General features: G+C 38.0%; 1 protein-coding gene and 1 pseudogene across 1 annotated transcript; both read left to right on the top strand.

Moving 5' to 3' along the window:
* The first annotated feature begins 11,034 nt into the window (after positions 1-11,034).
* Positions 11,035-11,802, top strand: LOC102018601 (histone H1.4). The gene has a single exon (XM_005403302.2). It carries the CDS (start codon positions 11,080-11,082, stop codon positions 11,737-11,739), a length of 660 nt encoding a protein of 219 aa, XP_005403359.1. The 5' UTR covers positions 11,035-11,079; the 3' UTR covers positions 11,740-11,802.
* A 90-nt stretch (positions 11,803-11,892) lies between these two features.
* Positions 11,893-14,020, top strand: LOC102018931 (annotated as a pseudogene).
* The last annotated feature ends 9,645 nt before the right edge of the window (positions 14,021-23,665 follow it).

Raw genomic sequence — 23,665 nt, 5'->3', positions numbered from 1 at the left:
AATATCATGACACAGAGACCATCCTATATACCTGCCCAGCTTCCCTTGTTACTGGAAGCCTTGAGTGTGGTTGCTTCTATGGAACTTCATCACCCTGAACTCATTTCCTGTTTCATAGAGTGAGAGACTATGAAGCACCTGTGATCCCTTAAATCTTGAATATTGGAGACTCCAGAATTTTTCCATAGGGGTAGGTTAGAGATTGCATTCAGGTTGGAAAAAGTGTGGAAAGACTATATATGACACCAGAAGGGCAGAGGTGAGGGAACAAAAGAAAAGAAAACCAAACAGAAAACCTAAAACACAGTGTTGTACACATTGCAGAAGCGGGGAGACTACTATTGGAGAAGGTAAAATGCATCATGCCACAGTTTCATAAATTCATTTGGCCTTCTTATCCACGGTTCCACATTCACAGTTCAACCAACCACAAATCTAACATAATTTTTAAAAAAGAAATTGTATCCATATTGAACATGTACAGCCTTTTTCTTATCATCATTAACTAAACAGTATAGTATAAGAACTGCTTGCATGGAATTTATACTGTATTAATGTAAAATAGTAACCTAAATATGTGTTATGGTTTATATTTAGATGTCCCCCTAGAGCCTCATGAGTTCCTGAGTGGGGTTTTTGATAGTGGCTGGATCATGGGTGTGTGATACAGAATTAGTCCATGGATTGGTTGAACATAGCTCTAGGTGTGGATGATGGATTTACTGAAGAGGAAAGACATACCATGGGGGGAGGTAGTACCAACCAATTGACTTGTAGCCTGAATGGAATAAAAAGAGAAAGAAGGCAGGCCTGCTCCTTCCTGCCTGCCACCCCATGGACTATTTCTCCTCTGCCATGTGCCTGTGCCATGACACTCTTCCTTGGAACCAACTGAAAAGAATAAGTTATGCTCAGAAATTATCCTTCAGGCTGGGGATATATCTCTGTGGCACAAGCGCCTGCATGGTAAGTGCAAGGTCCTGAGTTCGATTCCAAAAAAAAGAAAATAAATTATCCTTCAATCTCTATCTTAGCCTCCTGATGAGAAAGTAATGCAATAAACACATTTCTGATACCTATGTTTAGTATAACATGTGCCTTTCATAAATTAGTAACATGCTTATAAACCTGTATCAGGTGAATTCACATTTGTATAATCATGGGAGTACATCACGTGTATAGTTACCTACTACTATATGTCAGACACTTTCATAAGCACTTCAAAAATATAATCTAGCCCTACCACCAGTTCTTAGTAGATAACAGCAGTCTTAGGTTTGGCTAAATCTAACAACCACCACATCTTGGTCATACTGATGAATAACAACAGGATTACTTCAGGCCCACATTGAATGCTTTTGGAGATCTGCAGTGGCTCTGCTTTACATCTCACTCATGGAGGAACCCAGGCTGATATAAAAGGAACTCACTTTTGTTGATGAGTATGCTGGAAAGTGGGTAAACATCACTTCTACTTTATCTACAGACCTGCTCACATAGAGATGATTGATGTAGATGTGTTAGAGAAGAGTATTCCTGGCAGAAGGAGGAAGAATACCAATCCATATGAATGAGAAGGGATTGTGTTATCTTTGAACAAGAGCAATAAGAATTCGGGAGCATTACTATAAATTTACTCTAATACATTCATCCAAATTGTAGGCATGAAAAAATTGAGAGAGTTTAGTGAATGTAGTAAAGTCACCTAATAAAGAATAACTTTGAAATGTGAAATGGAGTGGTTCATCTCCAGAACTATAAAAACCAGACTTTAAGATGGTTCTTGTAATTCTCACTTTCTAGTATTAAAACAATTTGTGTGGTTTCCTCCCAAATTAGACAGGGCTGGTTATGGAGTTAACTGAATATTGTGACTTTTGCTTTTTTTCTTGCATCATTCACTGTGGGGGCCCCACGTATCACTTAGCCCTCATGCAGAACTGTGGACAGCTACATGCTCCAAGGAACGCAGGCCTCAGCCAACAGATACCACCAACCTGCCAGCGAGGACCCAGCCCAAAATTGGATTTTCCAGTCTTCAGTTTAAGTGCACAGGTGACTGAAGCCTCAGCTAAAATCTTAACTGTAATCTTACAGGCAATTCCAAATCAAACTTTCCTAGTTGTTTTCCCCAAAATCATGACTCATTAAAATTATATGAAATAATGACACTTATTATTATTTTAAGACACTAAGTTTTGAGACAACTTGTTATGTAGCAATAGATCACTATACAAGAGTCTGCTTAACCATTATGCCATACCACCACAAATGAATTAATGATCCTGTTTAGTGGATAAAACTTACATTTAGAAACCGGCAAGATTATGTAATGAACTTCCTACTACCATTTATAATAAGAAAAAGAGAATATACAAGAAATAGTAATAAGAAATATGATTTTGCTATAGTTTGGATCTTGAATGTCCCTCCAAAGACATGAGCTGGTTCTTGGCCCATGGAACTATTAGGAGGTAGTGGTATCTTTGAGGTGGGGCTTAGTGAGAGAAACTCAATTCATCTTGGATGTACACTTGAGGGATATTAAGACATCCTCTTCTCCTTCTCTTTCTTCCCTTCTTCTCCTCCTCTTCTTCTTTTCTCCTCCTCTTCCTTCTTTTTCTTTTTCTCTCCCCTTCCCCTTTGCTCCTTTCCCCTTCTCTCCCCCTCCCCTTCCCTCCCTCTCTCTCTCCTTTCCTCTCCTCTTCTCTCTGTCCTGTCCCTCTCCCTCTCTCCTTCCTGACTTCTGTCCTGGTCACCATGAGGTAAATAACTACCTCTGGCACTGGTCCCACCATAATATGATATCTTCTCTCACCACAGGAACAAAAGCAATGGTGCCAACTTACTTTGGATGGAAACCTCCAAAACTGAATATGTCCTCACTATAAATTCTTATCTGAGGTATTTTGTTACAGTACAGAAAGGGAACTAGTAGATAGAAGCTGAAGAACAAAAATATACATACAAGATGTCCAAATATAATCTGTTCTTCCTCATTGAACTATTTCTTCTAAAGATACCAGCAATATATTTTCACAAATAGATCCTAAAGATATTTATTAGAAAAATGACTGGGTTAAATACTAAGGTCAATGGGAAAGTAGTTAACACGTCTAGAACTATTAGTTTTCACAGGGCATCTTTAACATGTGAAATCTGCCTGGTCTCTTGCCAGGATTAAGAGATCTATGTTTGCTTCTAAAGAGCATATATGTAAGCAGTTATATTCTGCATTCTTCAAATCTACCCCAAGAAAATACATGCAGAATTTCTTCTCACCTCCAAGCCAATCCACCCTCTACGTGCAACTTTTACATCCTCCCTGCCTCCAGATTCCACAGGATTCTCTTCCCAGCAGCCCAGAGGACAAATCACTGGCCTTTCTAAGGCATTCACCTTGAAACAATAATAGTCTTGGTGTTACTGTCTGCTTCTACCAACAAATTATATTTAGAATCATTTATTAGATTTACTGTTTTCATTTTCCTTTTTTGCAATTTTTTTATCCTTAGGCTAATGTGGGACAATTTAACTCTGAGGCTGAGTTGAAAGTGTGTGTGGACAGTACACATATATACATATGTAAAGTGAAGTATATAAAATATAAAAATATAGACACTGTGTAAAACACAAAAGTATATAAGCAGATGACAATTACCTTTTAAACTATTGCTTATAGCATAAGGTTTGTTCAATCTTCTAATTAAAACTCATTACTCATGAAATCACTTGGTTGTGGTAAGTTGTACTGAAATTAAGTAGAGAAGAGAGGAGAAAAAGAGGAGAGGAGAGGGGAGGAGAGGGGAGGAAAGGGGAGGAGAGGGGAGGAGAGGGGAGGGGAGGGAAGAGGAGGGAGGGAGGGGAGAGGAAAGAAGAGCTGAGGGGACAGGAGGAGAAGAGAGAAAAGGAGAGGAGAGATAAAGGAGTTTACAGTAGAGTAAATTGTATTTAAAATGGACATATATTACTGTACTTCCTCAAACTTTTGTTTTAGCTCAGGTTTGATGCATAAGGACATGTGAGAGAGTATGTGATGTAAAACATGTTTCTTTATGTAGGTTACGGCCAAAATTATTTCTCTAAAAAATAAGATAAAATAACTGGTCAATTGGTGGAAATAAATTGAAACCATTACTACTGAGGCTATACATGCCATTTAACAAAGTGCTCCCAAACCCAGCATCTTACAACAACCGTTTGAAAATGTGTCAAGATCCTGTGCACCAGGAATCCAGGTAGGGCAGAGTCTTCTTGCCAGGATACTCAGGGTTTCAGCTGAGCAGAATCAACTGTGGGGGCGTGAAAATATCTGGAGACATGTTCTTTCTCATTCTGTCTTTGAATGTGAAAGGTTCAGAATGTAGAACACCCAAGTAGAGTCCAAACACCATCTCTGCGTATAATATGGACTTTACACAGTATGGTGGCCTCAAATCAACAACAAAATTGTTGAGATGGCTCAGAATTCCAAGCCTCAGAATTCCACCAAAACTAAATTGGCCACAACCATAAGAATGTCCATGAAGAGCAGTTTGTGAAAATAAATATACTTGGCTACATTTATAATATTAAGCAACAATAAAATTGGTAACCTTAAGTTTTTTGCATCAACATAATACACACAGATGAATCTCATTGCAGAAAGAAAAGCAAGGCACAAAATAATAATTATGCAATGGTTTCACAAATATAATTTCAGAAACAAAACAAATTAGACCGTATTGTTTACGGGTACATATATAGGTGATGAACTAAAAAAGAAAAGGATAATAAGATAATAAGAAAGAAGACAAAGGGGAAAAGGATCTGAATGTCTGGGAACTTAGTATGAACTTTTTTAAAAGTACATTTTCATACTTTTAATAGACAAAGACTATTTACTTTAGACCCAAGAATAAAAATAATCAGTGTCACATTTTTGTGGTGTTTCCTCTTCTATTGAAAGTGATATAGTATGGTAAAATATTAAGAAAAAAAAATTTTAGAAAAATTTTATTTTGGAATAATTTTAAATTTGCAGGAAAGCTCCAACAACAGTTCAAAAAATTCTGTATTTCTCACAAGCAACTTCCCCTAGTGTTGATGCTTTACTAAACTGTATCCAATGAGAATGGTAAATGGACATTGATGCAATATTATTTAAACTTCATATTACGTTCCAGTTGCACAACTTTTCTGCTAATATGCTTTTTCTGTTCCAGGACCCTACTCCAGTTTTCATGTTGAATTTACTCCTTATTTTGCTATGTCTCTTCTTGACTGGTTTTATAGTCTATTGTTGTCGTTTGATTTTTACCCTTTTGAAAAGTGCTAATAAATTACTTGGAAGAATGGCCCTCAATTTGAATTTGTTTGCTGTGCTTTCCCTATTGAAATGACTTTATATAACTGTGCCTTGACATGCCACCAAAATGATGAAGTGCCTTTCTCAATGACAAGGATCCATGACTTACATTGGTCTCATTACTTTATGATGTTTACTTTATTTGTTCAAAGAGACATCTCACAGGATTCTTTGCCTTAGTCTAGTCATCTTTCACTTTGTCATTCCTATTTCCATCTTTTCTTTTGTATTTGTTAATTAAAATTATGCTATAAGGAAGAGTTACCTCTCTTCTTATTTATGGATTTTTTTTACTCTACAAGCTAAAATCTAGTACTATCATTTGTTTTGTTGGTCATATGGTGCCAGCTTTGCAGATGAGGACATCCTTAAGATTGGCTCACTTGTTATTTCAATAAATTTCCATTTTTAACCTTACCATTGTCTTATTTTTTAATATAACAAAAGGTTTTAAGCCTTCCCTATATTTTCCCTGCTCCAGCCTTAGAATCAACCCCTTCTCTAAAGAACTTTGGCTCTTTTTGTTGGAAAATGGTGCTTCAAAACCAAAGATTGCAAGAGAGTATGCTAATTGGTACTGCGGTGCTAAATACTTTAGACTCTCTCAGCTGACAGAACAAGGGATACATGTTGATATTCTGACCTTTGCATATACACATACAGACCTATGCTCTACCTATATAACTGTAGATACATATTAAGATGTGAATTTTATGAATACATCTAATTCTAATCCAGGAGCGTGAGACTCACTTTGACCAAATATTTTTTTCTCTACTAGTGAACATGACCACTGAATTTCATTATCTGCAACACAGATAACATACTTATTTGCTCAATTCTAATGTACATATAAAGTAAAATTGATAATCCGTGTACATGCCCGAAGAAATATTTATACAGTATATATATATATTTGTTTTCTTTAGCCTTATAGTATCCAATCAATAGTGTTTACCATGGTTATTTAATTTTTAAATTCTTCAATCCCTTCGTGTTATTATGTTATTTTTTAATACATTTGATTCACTAACTAGCCTTGTATTTAATTTTTAATTGTGCCATTCCTATAGGTTTATGTAGTGTATTTAATAATTTATTTTGCCAGTATATAAAACATTACTATAGTGGTAAGACTTAATGCTATGCAAAAAATTTTACTCAAAAATACAAAATCCACTCTCTTCTTATTCCTGCTACTCTCTTCCCATAATGCATCTACTTTCCACCTCTTTCTTTCTTTTCCCTCTGCTATAAATAAGTAGTCTTAATTTTTGGTTCTCATTTCCTGTATTTTTTCTGCACAAATGAGTAGGTATTTGATCTCTTATGTTTCTCTTGTCCCATACAAAGGGAAATATTCTTTCATACTTTGCTTTATCACTTAAATAAATTTCCAGGAATTCACTCCTTAACCTTCCGTCAAGATATTCAGTCATTTTCTTCCTCTTCCTTCTTTTGCTCTTCTTTCTTTTTGAGATAGGATCTGCCTTAATTGCCAAGGCTGTCCTCACCCCCCAAATCCTGCTGCCTCAGCCTCTCTGTTAGCTCAGATGTCAGGCAAGCGCCCCCACACCAGAGCCTGTTATTTTTACACTTGCATGTTATGCCAATGAGTGAACATGCCTCAGTTTATTCAACTACCCTTTTATATATTGACATTAAAGTCGTTTCCTGTATTTACAATTCCAAACAGTTCTGCAATGAATAACCTGGAGTGTGCAACTCAGTTTTAGACTATGACATAAATAAAAAGGGAAACATCACAGATAATAAATAAGCTCCTAATCTCATGCAAAACACATCTACCCCAAACTCTGTCTTTAATAAAAAAAATAGCCAAGATAATACCAAAATAAGATGGCAAAGTCCAGAACTAAGTACTTGAGGCATAGAACTGTGGAATAAAAGGAATCAACTGTTCAACTTTCCTACAAATCACATGTTTACTCTTAGTACAGTCATTATCCTGTCCAAATCATTCTAGGCTTCTAAGAGATTTAAAAATTATCAATTTTAGGAAAATAGTTTTTTAGCTCGTTAAAAAAAACACACTTAAAAAAAAAACACTTGACAATATTTTGTGAATACAAAAGCTAAAATTAAAAAATGCATAAGAAAGGCACACTAGCCAGTCTGGACATAGAAAACTTCATAGTAAGCCATGCCTTTTACACAGGGGTCTGTCAAAAAAAAAAAAAAAAGAAAGAAAGAAAGAAAGAAAGAAAGAAAAGAAAAGAAAAATGGTTTATGTATTTGACAAACTACATACATTGTCTCTGGTATTTTATATTCTAATTCATTAAAAAAATTTTTGATTTTGCACTACTACATTAATTTCATAATTTTTAATGCTTATTAAAGACCTATAGCCTGAAAAGCACTGGTTAACAAAAGCTCACACATGGCAGTGAGAACATTGAAAGGGGAATCTGGGATAAACCTCTCTCAGGAAATTTCCTTAACCTTTGCAAGTCCATTTCTGCTCATTTAAAATGATGATATTACATATAGAGGAAGATTTGCATACTGACTACATATGTCCGGGTAACCCACAATACAGCAGTAAAGAAAGAGAAGGGATAATTATAAAACAAGAGAAATTAGTTAAGGAGATGCTGCACTAAGAAATTCAAGTAGACCATTGGCAGTCAAGGTTCAGTCAACCTTGTGCAGATAGAAAATAATAAAACACAGAATGCCTAAGTTTGCTCTTTCTCACGGAGCTCACTATAGTGGCTGGTCTTGTGTGAATCTAAGGAAGTCACGATTGGATTGCTCTGTCTCCATCTTCCCAGTATGTGGTCACATCCAGCATAGATGTCTCTACGGGTTTCAGTCAGGCCAGAAAATCTAGGGAAATACTAACATCACAGGAAACGCTTTTGCCCTGCCACTCAACTGCAGTGAGAGCAGGAATTCTTCTCAGATTTGACTGGCCATAAGATTGGCAGGAAAAACTTGCTAAATATTCGGATTCTGAGGACACATTGGAGATTTATTAGATTGGATTTATTGAAGAAATGTCTTGGAATTCATATTTAAAATAAGCATATTTTTTTTTTGGTACCGGGAATCAAACTCAGGAGCTTGCAAGTGAAAAGCAGGCACTTATGCCACTGAGCTATTTCACCAGTCCCATATTTTAAATATACAAATAAAGATGCATCTGTTACAGAGTTTTCATATAGCCAACCCAACAGGCAGGTCAATGAGAAAGGGATGCCTTTTGGTATTGTTCTTATTTCATCATATTAAAGGGTCAAATGAATATATTCAGGCAAATGTCAGTGTCTTCTTTGTCAGTCAAATAGGTTTATTCATCAGCTAGTCATGGTGGCACTCTAGTGGCTGAAGCAGAAGGCTCACTGGTAGTGGGAGGCCAGACTGGTCTACATAGTGAGTTCTAGTTTAGCCTAAACTGTACAGTGAGACCCTGTCTCAAAAATCAAAACCAGACAAAAAATAGTTTTATTCATCAGAAAATATACTGTAGGATAAAGGAAACGTAGAGATGAGTTGAAAAATCAAAGAATTTAGACAGTTCAAGTCCCTCCCAATCGGAAACAGTGAGAAAGGTATTATGAAACAGTGAGAAAGGTATTATGAGCAAACTTCAGTGTATTGTAGCAAGTTCCACTTACATTATTAGCTGTCATTAACTCATGAGCATGTCATTAACTAACTAGTGAGTATAAGCCCAATATTATGCAATCAAATGCCCATACGTCATATGTTCTAGAGTTTTGGCCACTTTCTTTTTATTTTAACAAATGGTAAAAGGCATATTTATTTTGCTCTAGCAGGTATTAATGAAACTGAATGTATTAGCTGGGCATGATGGCAGGCACCTGTAATTCCAGCATTCTGGGAGGTTGAAGCAGGAGGATGGAAAGTTGTAGGTCATCCAGAGCAATTTAACTTAGTGAGATTCTATCTCAAAATTTTAAAATGGCCCGAAGAGGATGTTTACTGTAAAGGCCATAGGTTAACACTAGTACCTACCCCTAAAAAAAAAAAACTGAAAATATTTACAAATTAAGGCTTAAGAAATACTGATACAGTACATCATTTTACCCCAAATACAGCATGAATTTAAAGAGTACTGCAGTATTTTAAAAACATTTCATTAATGTAGCATCAAAGTTCTGCGTTCTCTCTATGGTAGTAATAGGTTTATGTGTATGGAAAAGGTTTGGGGAACTAAAACTTAAAATGTTATCCAATGCCATTTTACAAATAATCATATTTATAAAGTAATAGCATATCATCTTATAACACTGGACAATATTATATTTTGCCCTGTAGCAGTGGCTTGCAATTTTTAAAAGCCAAGATACTCTCAGAAATAATTCTTTTTGTTGGACCTTCACTGCCAATCTATACTTTTCCATGGTTGAACAACTATCTAAAACCCAGTGTCAATACTTTGCAAAAGACAATGACTTTCCTTGTATAACTTCTCCAAGCTGCTTCTGAGATTCAAATTTTAACTTGTCATTCAATCCCTGCATATTACTTATTTTCTTTTTGAAAGAGCTCTGGGAAGCATTAGGCCTCAATCTTCATGGAGATTGAAGCCATATATGGTGGGTAGAATAGTCATTCATTAGCTATTCAGTTAATAACAAGGTCTGGATTTCTTTAACAATGGGATTAGTAATGTTCCAATCCACACTTCTCATTTATTTTTCTCTCATGATCAGTGCTTGGATTCCAGTTCTAACTAGTATATTATAATTTCATCCTGAAACATATGTCAAAAAAAACCTGAGAAACACTGTAGACAAATTCTTCAAAGTAAAATGCACCTCTGCTTTCAGTGACTTTATCGATATCATGTGTGTGTTATTTGAAAATTAATCCTTTTTTATCTCTGTCCCCTGAGTATATTTTGAACTTTTCTTACTTCCCAAATATTCTCAATTCAAGGTACCTCAACCCATGGAACACTAGTCCAGAGCAAAGAGAAGCAACAGCCCCGCCCCCAACCCTTGGGAGCAGAAAGGAAAAGAATTTTACTAAGGAATTATTTTAAAACTCAGGTGCTGTAGAAGGAAATAAAACCATGGTTGCTTAGACTAATGTCTCAGGGGTCCAAAATTTAACCTCAAATGGGCAATAATTTGTGTGGCATTAAACTAAACCAGTTTGATGAACTCAAATGCCCTCGGCTCAATAGGCAGGACTCTCCGAGGAGTTTGTGTTACTTCCCTCACTTAAGTGCAGATTTGTAATAAAAATCTTAGTGCCAGTGGCATGCTTTTTGGATATATTAGAAGCTAACCACTTGGAGAATCATATTTGAGAGGTCAGAAAACTCTACAGTTAAAGATCGGTTTATAATTTACGAAGAAAATAGAAAGTTTTGTTTCTCTGAGTTGAAATTTGCTGAGCACGGCAGGAAATATTACTAGTTTCTGGCAAAAGGTTCAGCGCTTTCCTCATTATTTCAGGTCTGTATGAAGCCTGAGGCTTCAGGGATCATTATCTGAAAAAAATCAGGCAATTCAATGTGGAGAATTTTTATATTTTTGGCTTTTTTTGAGGTGTAACAAACACAACTCGGGATCGGAGAGGACACTCTGCGGCTGCCAGCGAGGCGGGCTGGACAGCGCACCAATCACGGCGCAGCTCCGCCCTATATAAGCGGGCGGGCGCAGCGCTGCGGCCGAGTCCCGGCCAGTGCCTCTGTTTCCGGCTCGAGTTCTTTTCCCCACGCCGCCTTCAGCATGTCCGAGACCGCGCCCGCTGCTCCTGCTGCTCCGGCTCCAGCCGAGAAGACGCCGGTAAAGAAGAAAGCGCGCAAGCCAGCAGGTGCTGCAAAGCGCAAGGCGACCGGACCCCCGGTGTCTGAGCTGATTACCAAAGCTGTGGCCGCTTCCAAGGAGCGCAGCGGGGTGTCGTTGGCCGCGCTCAAGAAGGCACTGGCGGCCGCCGGCTATGACGTTGAGAAAAACAACAGCCGCATCAAGCTGGGGTTGAAGAGCCTGGTGAGCAAGGGCACTCTGGTGCAGACTAAGGGCACCGGCGCTTCTGGCTCTTTCAAGCTCAACAAGAAGGCGGCTTCCGGGGAGGCCAAGCCCAAAGCCAAGAAGGCGGGCGCTGCCAAACCCAAGAAGCCTGCAGGGGCCACCAAGAAGCCCAAGAAGGCAGCAGGCGCAGCCGCCCCGAAAAAGAGCGCCAAGAAGACCCCTAAGAAGGCAAAGAAGCCTGCCGCTGCCGCTGGCGCCAAGAAGGCAAAGAGCCCCAAGAAAGCAAAAGCGGCAAAGCCCAAGAAGGCGCCCAAGAGCCCAGCAAAGGCCAAAGCGGTGAAACCCAAGGCTGCCAAGCCCAAGACCGCCAAGCCGAAGGCTGCCAAGCCCAAGAAGGCGGCAGCCAAAAAGAAATAGGAAGTTTTTTGGCCGGCTGCTCAGAAGTTCACACAACCCAAAGGCTCTTTTCAGAGCCACCCACCGGTATCAGGAAAAGAGCTGTTGCACACTTGGGGGCGTGGCTTCTTGCGCCAGCCGGGGAGCGGGTGGCCCTGGAGGGCGGCGGGGGGATTCCTGCGCTTGCGGAGTGTAAATGGGGCTACAAGAACCCAGAGAAAATCTGGATACCAGTGGCGTCCGCTCTTTGGGGCCTAGGGAAGTTCCGACTTAGCAGTGCTAAGTTCCGATTACTACGGGTGAGGAAGAGACCCGGCTTTTACATTTGGAGGCGTGGTTTCAGAAGTACCGTAACTTCTGGGTACAGATTTCACTAAAAGGGAAAAAAAACAAGTCTCAGCATGAAGAAGCGGGGTATACTTGCTAAACTGGAAACAGTAAACTGTAGAGCTATGGGTCAGCGTTTTGCTGTACTTTTCCACATAATTGTCTTGTGAAGAGTTCAAACCCAATCACAAATTTAAAGTGAGTACGCAATCATCAACATACCCTGCGCTCTAGGAGAACTACAGCAGCAGTGCTTGGAGAGGGCTATTTATAGCAGCTTTGGGAAGTCTAGTTTGAGCTTTCTGATTGGGCCAAATTGAAATAAGAGAGTAGCCAATGAAAAAGTAGACATTTAGGTGCCGTCTATATTCGCATTTGTGACGACATACTAAAATTAATCCAATCATAAATGTAATTTTACTAACCTTATTTGAATACCGCATCTATAATAATTGTGGCCTAGCTGGTGGGGGCGATTATTCTCCCAGGTATAACTTTTAGTGTTGCGCTATCTTTTTTTAATCGCTAAAATGCCTGAACCCATCTAGGCTGCTCCCGGCCCAAGAAGGGCTTGAAGAAGGCAGTGACTAAATCACAGAAGAAGGGCGGCAAGAAGCTCAAGCGCTGTCTCAAGGACAGCTATTGCATTTATAAGATGCTCAGGTAGGTGCACCCCGAGATGGGCATCTCGTCCAAGGCCATGAGCATCACGAACTCCTTCGCGAACGACATCTTCGAGCGCCTGGTGCGCTACAACAAGTGCTCGACCATCACGTTACGGGAGATTCAGACGGCCGTGTGGCTGCTGCTACCAGGGGAGCTGGCCGAGCCCGCTGTGTCCTAGGGCACCAAGGCCATCACCAAGTACACCAGCACCAAGTAAACTTGACAAGTAAACTGTCGTTACACCTAACCCCAAAGGCTCGTTTAAGAGCTGTGCATGATTTCAACCAATGTCTTGTAATTCTTTCACTCCAGAGGATTTTTTTTCATTGTAGGTTTAAAATTTAGTTACCAGTCTTTAACGTTTCATCATTCCCCCATAGAAAATATTTGTAAAGTACAGCAAATAGGTATCAGACGTTGTCCACTCCCAAAGACCCCGGACAAATTCTGTGTAATTCTACCGCAAAACTACATTACCAATGTGAGCTGCAAGTGTCATTCTAAATTTGCAGCTCCTCGTGTCCTGTGTGATATTAAAAAGTGACTGAAGACAATGTGAGACTCCACTGAAATACGAAAAGCTTTCTGCATTGCTTAGTTTGCATCTGAGCTGATTTCCAGGCAAACCGATGATAGGCAATGGGGGAGGGAAAAGTAGGTATTTTCTATCCTAAAGGCCTGAAAGGAGAGGGAAAGGGAAGCAGTCTTTGAGACATTTGCAAGTTGTCTGTTACTGTACTCCTCTGAGAAAGTGAGTTTATGGTCTTTTTGGGCCCTTCAGCTTAAAAGTCCTCACAAATCCCCACAGAGAATTACAAAAACAAAACAAAACAGAACAAAAAGAATAGGTACACACACCATGAAACAAGGAAGTATGCACAGAAAGAGCAATTCAGAGAATACAAATGTAAAGAACACTGAGATTCATTTTACTCCAGAAAGAATGACTATGATCAAGAAATCAGCAAGTGCTGGTGAGTCTGGAAAGGAGGGACGTTTTTCATTGTGGGTGAGAAAATTAATACAGCCATTATGAAATTTAGTACAGAGCCATTATGAAATTCCTCAAAAAACTAAAATTCCATATAACCTAGGATTTTCCATCCTAGGTATTTTCCCTAAAGAACGTGTATCACATGTATCATATTACAGTGGTGCATGCATATTAGTGTTTATAGCAGCACAGTCAACAATAGCTGAATCTTGGATGGCAGCCTATAGGCCTTGTAATACGTGAATAAAGAAACTGTACTTATACACAGTGGAGTACTACTCTGCCATAAAGAAGGGTAAACTTGAGTCATTTGTAGGAAAATGGATGTTTCTCAAAACCATTAAGTGAAATAAATGAGACACACATAAACACTGTATGATTTCTCTTATATGAGAAATCAGAAATATAAATAAAGAGCAAAATAAAAGATAGATAATAAGATAAAAAAATGGAAGGAGGAATGGTAGGGGAAATGCAGATGAGAGAGAAGGGAGGTGAAGGGAACAAAAAAGAATTAATGTGTCTCATTTATGTACCAGCTTCTCATGAGGAAAGTAATCATGTATTGAAAACATGCAAAACAAATAATAAAAATTCTAAAAGAAAAATAGAAAAAAGAAATGATCTACTGACAATTGAAACAAGGAATAAAAGACAAAACAGACTTAAAATAACTGATGTGTATATAGACATAAAAAACATAGACAGACTGAAAAAATACAAAGATCAGAATTGAAAAAGGAACAAAACAAGGATCTAGACAAGTTTTTATAATTTGTTCCACAAATGGAATATTGATTTTCATGAGCTTGTACATTCTGCTCCATACTGGCTAGGATCAGACTAAAGCACTTAGAAATTCTACAAGTGTGACAAGACTTGCACAGTTAATTATTTACTTGTATTTTGTATCTAGCTAACTTTACCAAATTCTATTAATTCTGATCAATACTTAATGGAATGCCTTGATTTTTATTACAGATTATATTAATATTAGCAAATAAAAATGTTTTTATTCTTTCTAGTTAACTATTTGTTAGTTGCTTTTATTATATTAACTAATATTCCAGAAAGAATGACTATGATCAAGAAATCAGCAAATGCTGGTGAGTTATAGTATAAACACTATGCCTTATTCGAAATGCTAGCAGTCATTGTTATCTTTTTTCCTTATTTCCATAGAAATGGCTTTTGTAGTTTGTGACTTAGCATGTGTGTATGTGTTCAGTAAATTGTTGAAGAAGTTTTCTTCCAAGTCTTTTAAAATTTTTGTAAGAAATGACTTATGAATTTCATTCAATCATTTTTTTGGCATCTAATAGAATCATGTGCTTTTGCATCTTTAACCTGTTGTAATGATGTACAGGTGAATTTCCTAATAGTCATTCATACGTGCATTTCTGTGCCATATCTTATTTATTTATGTTATATTGTTAACTTAAATAATTGCTGGGTAAATTCTGGTTATATTTTACATAGATTATTTTTTCTATTTCTACTCATACATAAAATCATTCTGATTTTCTCTTTTGCATTTATTTTCATCAGATTTTGTCACATATGATTATGGTAGCATCATAAACTTAAATGTGGGAATCTCCATTTCAGTTGTCTATTCCTGTGTAACAAATTATTCCAAAACTGAGTATCTTCAATCAGTGAACGTATCACATTTGCCACTTCTTTTAGTTTCTGTGGATCAGGAACAGAATGGCTGGAGATGCTCAGGACCTCTTCTGAGGTGAAAGTCAAGAGTAAAGTATAAGCTGTAGTCTTGTGAAGGCCACCATCTTCTAAACATGGCAGCTATTAGCGCTCAAAAAAGAAAAATCAGAGAAGAAGAGTGGAGCAAGCCACAATGTCTTTTATGACCAAGTTTTTAGAAGTCAGTACTATCACTTCTGCCACATTCTGTTCATTACAATCAAGCCACTTGAACCTGAAACATATTTAACAGGGAAATTAGGGTCTGTTTTTTAAGGGAGAGATCAAAAAATACTTCTGTGGACATATTTTTAAAGCACCATGCCATCTTTTTTTAATATCAAAAATACTGGAATGTAAAAAGTATTCTTTAAAGACTACATAAAAATCAGCTGTGCAGTCATCTAGATCTGATATCTTTCTAAACAGTAGACCTACAAGAATTCCAACAACATAAACTACCATTGACCATTGCCTACAATGAACAATAAAATCTCTGCATGAGTCCCCAGTGGATGTTTCCCTTCCACTGGAAAAGATAAAATGCCTCTATACAACATTACCAGGAGAGGAACCATTTTTTGTTTAAGGATTGAATTAATGTGAGAAATCCTGATGCAAGTTGTAAAGAAATCCCTACTGCATGACTGTTGTTGGAATATCCAATAAATTTGTTTGCACTTTTTGAAGAAAAGGAAAGCAATAAAGTAGGAAAATACTTAATGACAAAAATTAAAATCTTTGAAAGTCCAAGGTAGTAAAAATATGAGAAAATAATAGTCCTAAAATGAAATTAATGAGATCTAAATTTTGACAAAAGGATAAAGCTAACTTAATAGCTTATTTACTATATAGAATCCAAGACTGATGATTGAATAGCTATAAAATAAAATATTGAAAATATAAGGCAAAAGGTTAAGAGTTAGCCTCAGGAATGTAAAAGAAGAAAGAAAATAAAACAACTTATTCAAGAAATACAAGATTATTTAAGTGTGTCCATACTGACTGATAAATTATATCAGAAGTATTTACTGATAAATCAAATTATTCAAGAAATTGTCACTGAATGACCTTGGGCTGGGCACCATTGTTGGTACTAGAGATAAAAAGGAGTATAAAAATGTAATCCTTGACTTCCTGGTGCCTTCAGTCAAAGAGTAATAGAGTAATATTAATGATGTGACATATTATGAAGTTAAGGAACAGTTTATAATACTACCCTTTAATGTCACACCAAGTGCAGAGTTCAGGGTCTCCAAAACCAACCTCAGATTTGATAATTCACTAGAATTCATACAACTCAGTAAAAGTTATTATACTTAAGGTTACAAATGGTTACGGCAACAATATAGATTAAAATCAGCCAAGAAAAGAGACAAAGAGCAGAATATAAGAGAGTTCCAAAAGCATTCTCATCTCTGGGCAATGAGAAGGCAATAGGGTACTATGTAGAGTGTTGACAACCAGGAAAATTCCCCCAGCATTCATGTCCGGACTCCACTGTTCGTCCATTACATGCTGCTGACCTTTCATCTTTAGTCTCTCCAGAAGGCAGACAGATACCGCATGACCAAACCCTCACCATGAATCACATGTTTACATTATCTGGAATACCTAGGGTTCCTGGTAAACAAAAATACTGCTAACAGGCCAGACATCCCTAAAGTCTGCAGATTACCTCCTAGTCAAGAACAAAAGCCATACCATTCTTTGGATGACATGAATTCTTTACTTTACACATACCCATAAATAAAACTGTGCTATCTACAATTTTTAATTAGATATATATCATTAACCATAACAAATTCTACACATATTTGTTTTTGACTGTTCTGTCACATTGTTGTGTTGCTTTTGTTTTTGTCTTGATTTTGTTTTGCAGCACTGGTGACCGACCCAAGGGCCCTTGCACTGAGCTGCATCCCCAGCCCTTTATTTGTATTTCTTTACTAAATTTAGAGAAAAAGTTTCCGTAAATTCCTAAATTGCCCAGGCTGGACTCAAATATGAAAATCCTCCTGCTACATCCTTCCAGAGTGGTAGGATTACAGAGTATGCCACCACCCACAACATGTTTAGGTCAATTAAGGACTCCAAAACTTTGAGAAAATTTTTCATTGAGATTTTTTTGTAGTTTACTTGATAAAAAACCTCAACTGCATACTCCTTCATTCATACTCCCTAATTCCTCCTCTAGAAAATAAGATTCAGGAAATTAGAATTAATTTGGGGGATAAACTTCATTATGGTAGCCTGGCATTCTGTTCTCTGAAGAAAAGGAGTTCCCTTTCTTCATAAGATCAGCAGCACTCTTGCGAGTTTTCCTTCCATAAACCATGAAGTTTGTCAAAATTACAGAGAACAGGGATTGTTGAAATGTAGATCGATTGTATTTTAGAACTTTGTTTAAATTTTTTACAATGTTAAGCTGTGCTTCAGAAATGCAAAACAGTATTTTATAAACATCAGTGCTGCATTGTGGCTATTTTTTTAAGACAGGTAGCATGAAGTGGCAATGTGACATAGACGGAGAAAACAAACTAGGACTTTAGGAGAAATCTTAGAGATCCAAAGAAAATCCTACCACAGAAGGGGAAGGCAAAAGGCTGAGACAAAAGGGGAAATGGGTATATTGATGTCTTGGGTGTATATAATACTTGTCATCTATTACAGAAAGACTCTTCACACTTCTTGGGTTCTGGCTTGAGTGGATCAGTTAAAATGTCACATCAGGGAGGCTTTTACTGAGCATCATGTGTAAAATCACGTTCTTCTATCCCCATTCTTATCTTTATTCATTCTTAATTATAGTTAGCGTTAACAAACAACTAGTGTTCAGTTGAATAAGTGACCTAGAAAAAGGGTCTCACTTTCCTAATCTATACTAAGAGGATAACAGATCACTTTTTAGAGTTATTTTAAGCTTTGAAGATGATTCACATAAAGATTTTTAAGCAATGATAGACACCTAGTAAGCACTTAGCAAGTATTAGCATTTACAATATTTTCCTTTTCACTGAGTTGAAATGAAAGCTATTAGAGTTGGTTGCCAAATCTCCTCAGGTCAAAAACTAGAGGGCAAACAAATGAGAGTTTTAAATATTTGAATGCCACCTAGGGATATTTGAGGGAATGCAATGTAAAATCGCAATATTTAAAGTCCCTTAATGAAATATGATTTGAGCTATTCTTTGTTAATGCTAATACTGAGTAAGGTGAAGGTAACATTAGAATGGAGATTTCTTGGTAGACCATTGTGCAAGCACATGTAAAAAACATCTTCTTCTTTATACAGAAAATATTACTGCTGATGATGAAATGGCACCTAAAATACATTGTTTATTTCTTTAATCAGGGAAGAAATACATATGAATGCAGAGAAGAATTTAATTCATAAAGTAAGTGAAAATATAAATCTGGTCATAGAAATTATGAAGTATTAAAAGTCTCATCTGCACAAGAATGACTAGTGTGTATATCCTACCCAAATTTAACCTATCCTGGTTTGCTGCACATTAATTCATCAAAAAGATAATAACTTGAACACAAGCAAGATGCTGTCACTTTTTCATTTTTATTAGATTTATAAAAACATTATTATTATTATAATTATTGACAATTCTTACTAACTTGCCCTTGAAATCTTTCTGGCTCAGCCTCTCAGGTGTTGAAATTACAGGTATGCACCAACATGTTGTTAAAATTTTTATTTCTTGGCCGGGAGTGGTGGCACACACCTGTAATCCCAGCAGTGGGGAGGCTCAGGATCGTTGAGAGTTCAAGATCAGCCTATGCCTCATAAGTGAGCTCAAGGCCACCCTGAACTGCATAGCGAGATCCTGTCTCAAAAAAAAAAAAAAAAATTATTTCTTTCACAGGACTAGTTACTACTAGGAATTGATTATTTACCATGGACTAACCTTTGCACAAGTTTGCATGAGAAAATAGCAGAAAGGCTATAAATTAAACATGACCAATAAAATATGTGCAGAATTGGAACTCTGGTTTTATTGTTAATTCGAGTCTTTACTATAGTCTCCTCTTTCTCCATCTATCTGTCCATCCCTGCATCCATCCATCCATCTGCCCATCTTCACATTATTTTCTGGAGTCAAGGCCTAAGTGAATTAAGCCCTAAGCACTGTCTGGGCTCTACTAATGATCCTGAGAGTAAAAGAGCTTAATTTACCCAAGCCACCATTTTGAATTCACTTCCTGTACCTGAAGTAAAGGAAACAATATTTCGATGTAGTCTCAAACTAGGGTGTGCACCAAAATTTCCTGAAAGATTTTTATAAACGGATTGCTAGGTGCCACCTGCATAGTTTCTGACTCATTAGTTCTGGAGGAGAACCCGACAGTTTGTATTTATAAAGTACCCAGGCAACGCTAATGCAGCTGGTCTGGGGACATGCGGCTGGGACATGAAACTGTCCTTAACTGCTAATACCAAGTAACCACACAAACCCCAAAAGTTTGTACGAACTGGACGTGAGAGTTCCTAAAAAGGACAGTCCTCCTCTGGGTGCGACTACGCAGGCATTGCAACAAACGTGAAGGTCCGACTCACCAGCTCTCTGATAGGGCCGTCTTGCTACGCCCCCTCACGCTGGCTCTCTGATAGGACTATATGGCCACGCCTCTTCACGCCGACTCTCTCATAGGGCCGTCCTGCTACGCTGCGTCTTGGCGTTCTCTGTGAGGTCTGTGCTTCCGCCAGTGGCTGGCCCTCCAGGGCCGGTCTCACCACGCCCCCACACGCCGTGAGGACGTTGTCACTCCTTACGCTCACGCCACTTTACGCCATTCTGGCTGCTTTCTACGTTGGGCCGCTGAAGAGACGTCGCCTGCGGGCGCCCCCTGGTGATTCAAGACTCCCGCTTTCAAAGTCCCTCGTTTAGCAGGACCATTGGACAAAGCAGTGTACAAACACCGCGCCAATGTGCACCTTAAACCACAGAACTGAGACGTTTGATGTTCAAAAGAAAAGTAAGGCAACAACCCACCGTCAGCCTATTTGCTCCACTTCTAGCATTTCTTTGCTGGCTGAAATCTCTAAGGAGTGAAACAGGAAATTGCAGTTGCGGCCTCCCTGCACCTCCTTGCTCTGTTGGGGACTGACGTTCCCCCGTCTCCAGTAGCTGGGGACAACCCTCATAACACCAAGGACGCCTGCTGCAATGGACTGTTGGTGTGAGGATTCCGTTATGTGTGTGGATAGTTAGTTCCTAATTAAATACCTACGTATGCACGCAATTCCTTCTTCAGGCACAGTGTGTCTTCTTAGGACACACTATCGTTTTAGAAGCTTACGAAAATAATTTCTTCTTCAATCATAAGAAAAAGAAAAGGTCGAAAACTATTTTAGTATATATTAATCTTTATTTTAATAGAGGAAGGTGCCCACGAAGGTAAAAGTGCTTCAGACACAAGAAAAACAACGTGGCTATGAGTGCTCATAGCAGAACATTCAGGGTTCTTTGATTTGCTTTTTTAAAGCAAATGCCCAGACATATTTCAAGTGTTTTTCAGATGTTCATATATTTAATTTTCACAACGCACCTTTGCATTGTTGTTATTCCATTTTTACCTGTGAGTGTTAGCAAGTGAATCTTGAAATGACTCGTCCAATGCTGTACAGTTCATAAATTGTACAGGCCTTCTGCCCCGAAAGATTAGCTGGAATCTCTTCTCTTAACATCACAGTACAGATATTATCTCTTCATAATTCTAAGGAGTTAATCCAAGTAACATGTTAACCCCCGCTCCCCAAAAAAGTCACTTCTTACAAGATGTTGAGATTTCTACTCTTCAGTCCCACCTTATGCCCCAGTGTAATGCTCCACAGGTATTCTCCCTCTATCCTATGTGCATGCCTTCAGCTACCACCCACCTCATCTGCAGGGGATTCATCACGTGTAATTTTGTCACTGAACACCATAGTTATAAAGGAAACCCCATATTCTACATTGAAAGCTTTCACCAACCTGAGCATCCAACCAGGTACTTTTGTGAACAGTGTAAATTGAGCTGAGGATCAGAAACAGTTTAACATTCACATCCTAGCCTCCTCCCCATAGATACAGAAACTAAGACTCAAAGACTCCAAACATCCAGTGAAGAACTATCCACAGACAACTAGAAAATATCAGTAAAAGAGCCTCTTGGAGAATAGCAAAGATCCCTGATTGCGTTCTTTTCCCCTGCTGTCTATGTCTGAGCCAGTGCCAATCTGCTTTAATTACTATAAATTTATATGTGTTCATCTAGTTTAAGGCTCACAGCTATCTTCTTCCTTTTTGAGAATCATTTTAACTGGTTTTATTCATTAATATGAATGCTACCAAAATGGCCTACCAAATATATGGAAGAAGTTGGCATTACACTGAATTTTTAGCTTATTTTGCAATATGTGAACATGTTAACACGTTGCATTATCAAATGTTTATAGTACTAAATATATATGTATACATAATATATATTTACATATATAACATAAAGTGTATATATTCTACTATATATATCTTACTGTGTGGACTACTATATATTCTACTATATGGATGAGTTTTTGCTAGATATGGTGGTAGACTGACAACTGGTGGTCAACTTGTAACACCCAGCTGAACTGAACCAGCATGGTTCTGAGTGTGGGAGACCAACCTGAGGATGGTTGCCTGCAGCATAAGAGGCAGAACTGGAGAAGTTTAGAGGCTGTAGGAAGCTGTAGAGAGCTGTTGGTTTTCCTGGGGCTGCTGTTGGTTCTCTTGGAGGACCTTGTCATGATGGCTTTCCTAATAAACTTGGTTGTTCTCATCACTGAAGGAGCTCAGGACCTTGGTTTCAACGGGAATGGCTACAGTTCATTTTGGGGGAACTCTGGTCCTTGCTCTGAGCATCACTTCCTATCTCCAGAGGGGAAGATGCTCCACTGTTCAGTCTCCTGGAGAAGCTTTTTGCGATGGCTTTCCTGATAGGAGCTCCACTGTTCTCATTATCAGAGGAGCTCAGGACCTCACTGTTGCAGAGGCTGGCTGCAGTATCTTTTGAGGGAGCTCTGGTTCTTTGAGCATTGCTTCCTGGCTCTAGTGCAGTCCCTCAGCCTGCTAGCACAGATCCTTCATCCCTCTGGCATAGACATTTTATCTTCCACCACTGACCTTTGGGCCTTTCCAGTGCAAATCCTTGAAACAGGTTTGCATGAGACATTGTCATGGGCTCTTTGCCTCCAGTTGGACTCATGGCAGGGCATTGTTATGGGCTGTAGGTCTTCAGTTAAACTCATGTGGGACATTTCCATGGTATCCAGACCCTCAGCTGGATTCTTTGGTCTTTAGTGTGTGGACAGATTTCCTGTACTCTTTTTGTATATGATTCTTTGGGTGACTATTATAAAATAACTGTATAATTAAGTGCCCTGCATTGTATTGTTCTCCTTGCAAAACTCCAAACTACAACAGAATATTTATTTGGCTACAACAGAATATTATTTAAAAATACAGAGTATTTATTCTCATATTTAGAATCTTTGTTTTTGGATTTTATTTTTTGTTTTCTGTTTTGTTTTGTTTTTTGAGACACAGTCTTTCTATGTAGTTCAGGCTGGCCTTAAACTCATGAGGATCCTCACGCCTTAGCCTCTGTGAATGCTAAACTTACAGGTGTGTACCAACACACCCAGCTAATTGTATTTAGAATCTTTAGTCCTGTTGTAAATAATGTCTGGCTTTTCTAACCACTTTCAAATCAGTAATTGCTATTGTATAGAAAGGATGTGTTATTTTATATGGTGGACTCATACCTACCAACTTTATTGGGCTTTTATTAGATCTGATTATTCATAAATTCTCATGGACTTCAACACTGACAGCTATGTTATTTTCAAAAACAGAATTAATCATGATCTCGTGTTGAATCTCTTCCATTCTTTTTTCCTGTTCATGTTTCAGGGCTCTGTGATGCCACATAGAATAGTAGTAGTTCCATAGCCTCCTGCCTTGCTTCTGGGTTTATGAAACTTCTTCCAAAGTTACACCAGTAAGTGTTATGCTCACTATAGCTATGCTTTGTGAAGTTCTCCTTCTAGTCTGTTGAAAATGTTTATGAAGACTGAGTTCATATCCCGTCAAATATTTTCTCAGAATTTATGAAGATGACCACAGTTTTTCTCTATTAATCTCTTATACTTCCAGATTTATATTAAATGTTTCTTTATTCCTAGAACAAACTCTACACAGTAAACTTTTCAAATCAAATGCC

Source organism: Chinchilla lanigera, unplaced genomic scaffold (genome assembly GCF_000276665.1).
Source record: "Chinchilla lanigera isolate Chin_1 unplaced genomic scaffold, ChiLan1.0 scaffold00082, whole genome shotgun sequence".
Lineage (NCBI taxonomy): Eukaryota > Metazoa > Chordata > Mammalia > Rodentia > Chinchillidae > Chinchilla > Chinchilla lanigera.
Note: the sequence above shows the minus strand (reverse complement) of the source record. Positions and strands in the feature narration are given on the sequence as shown.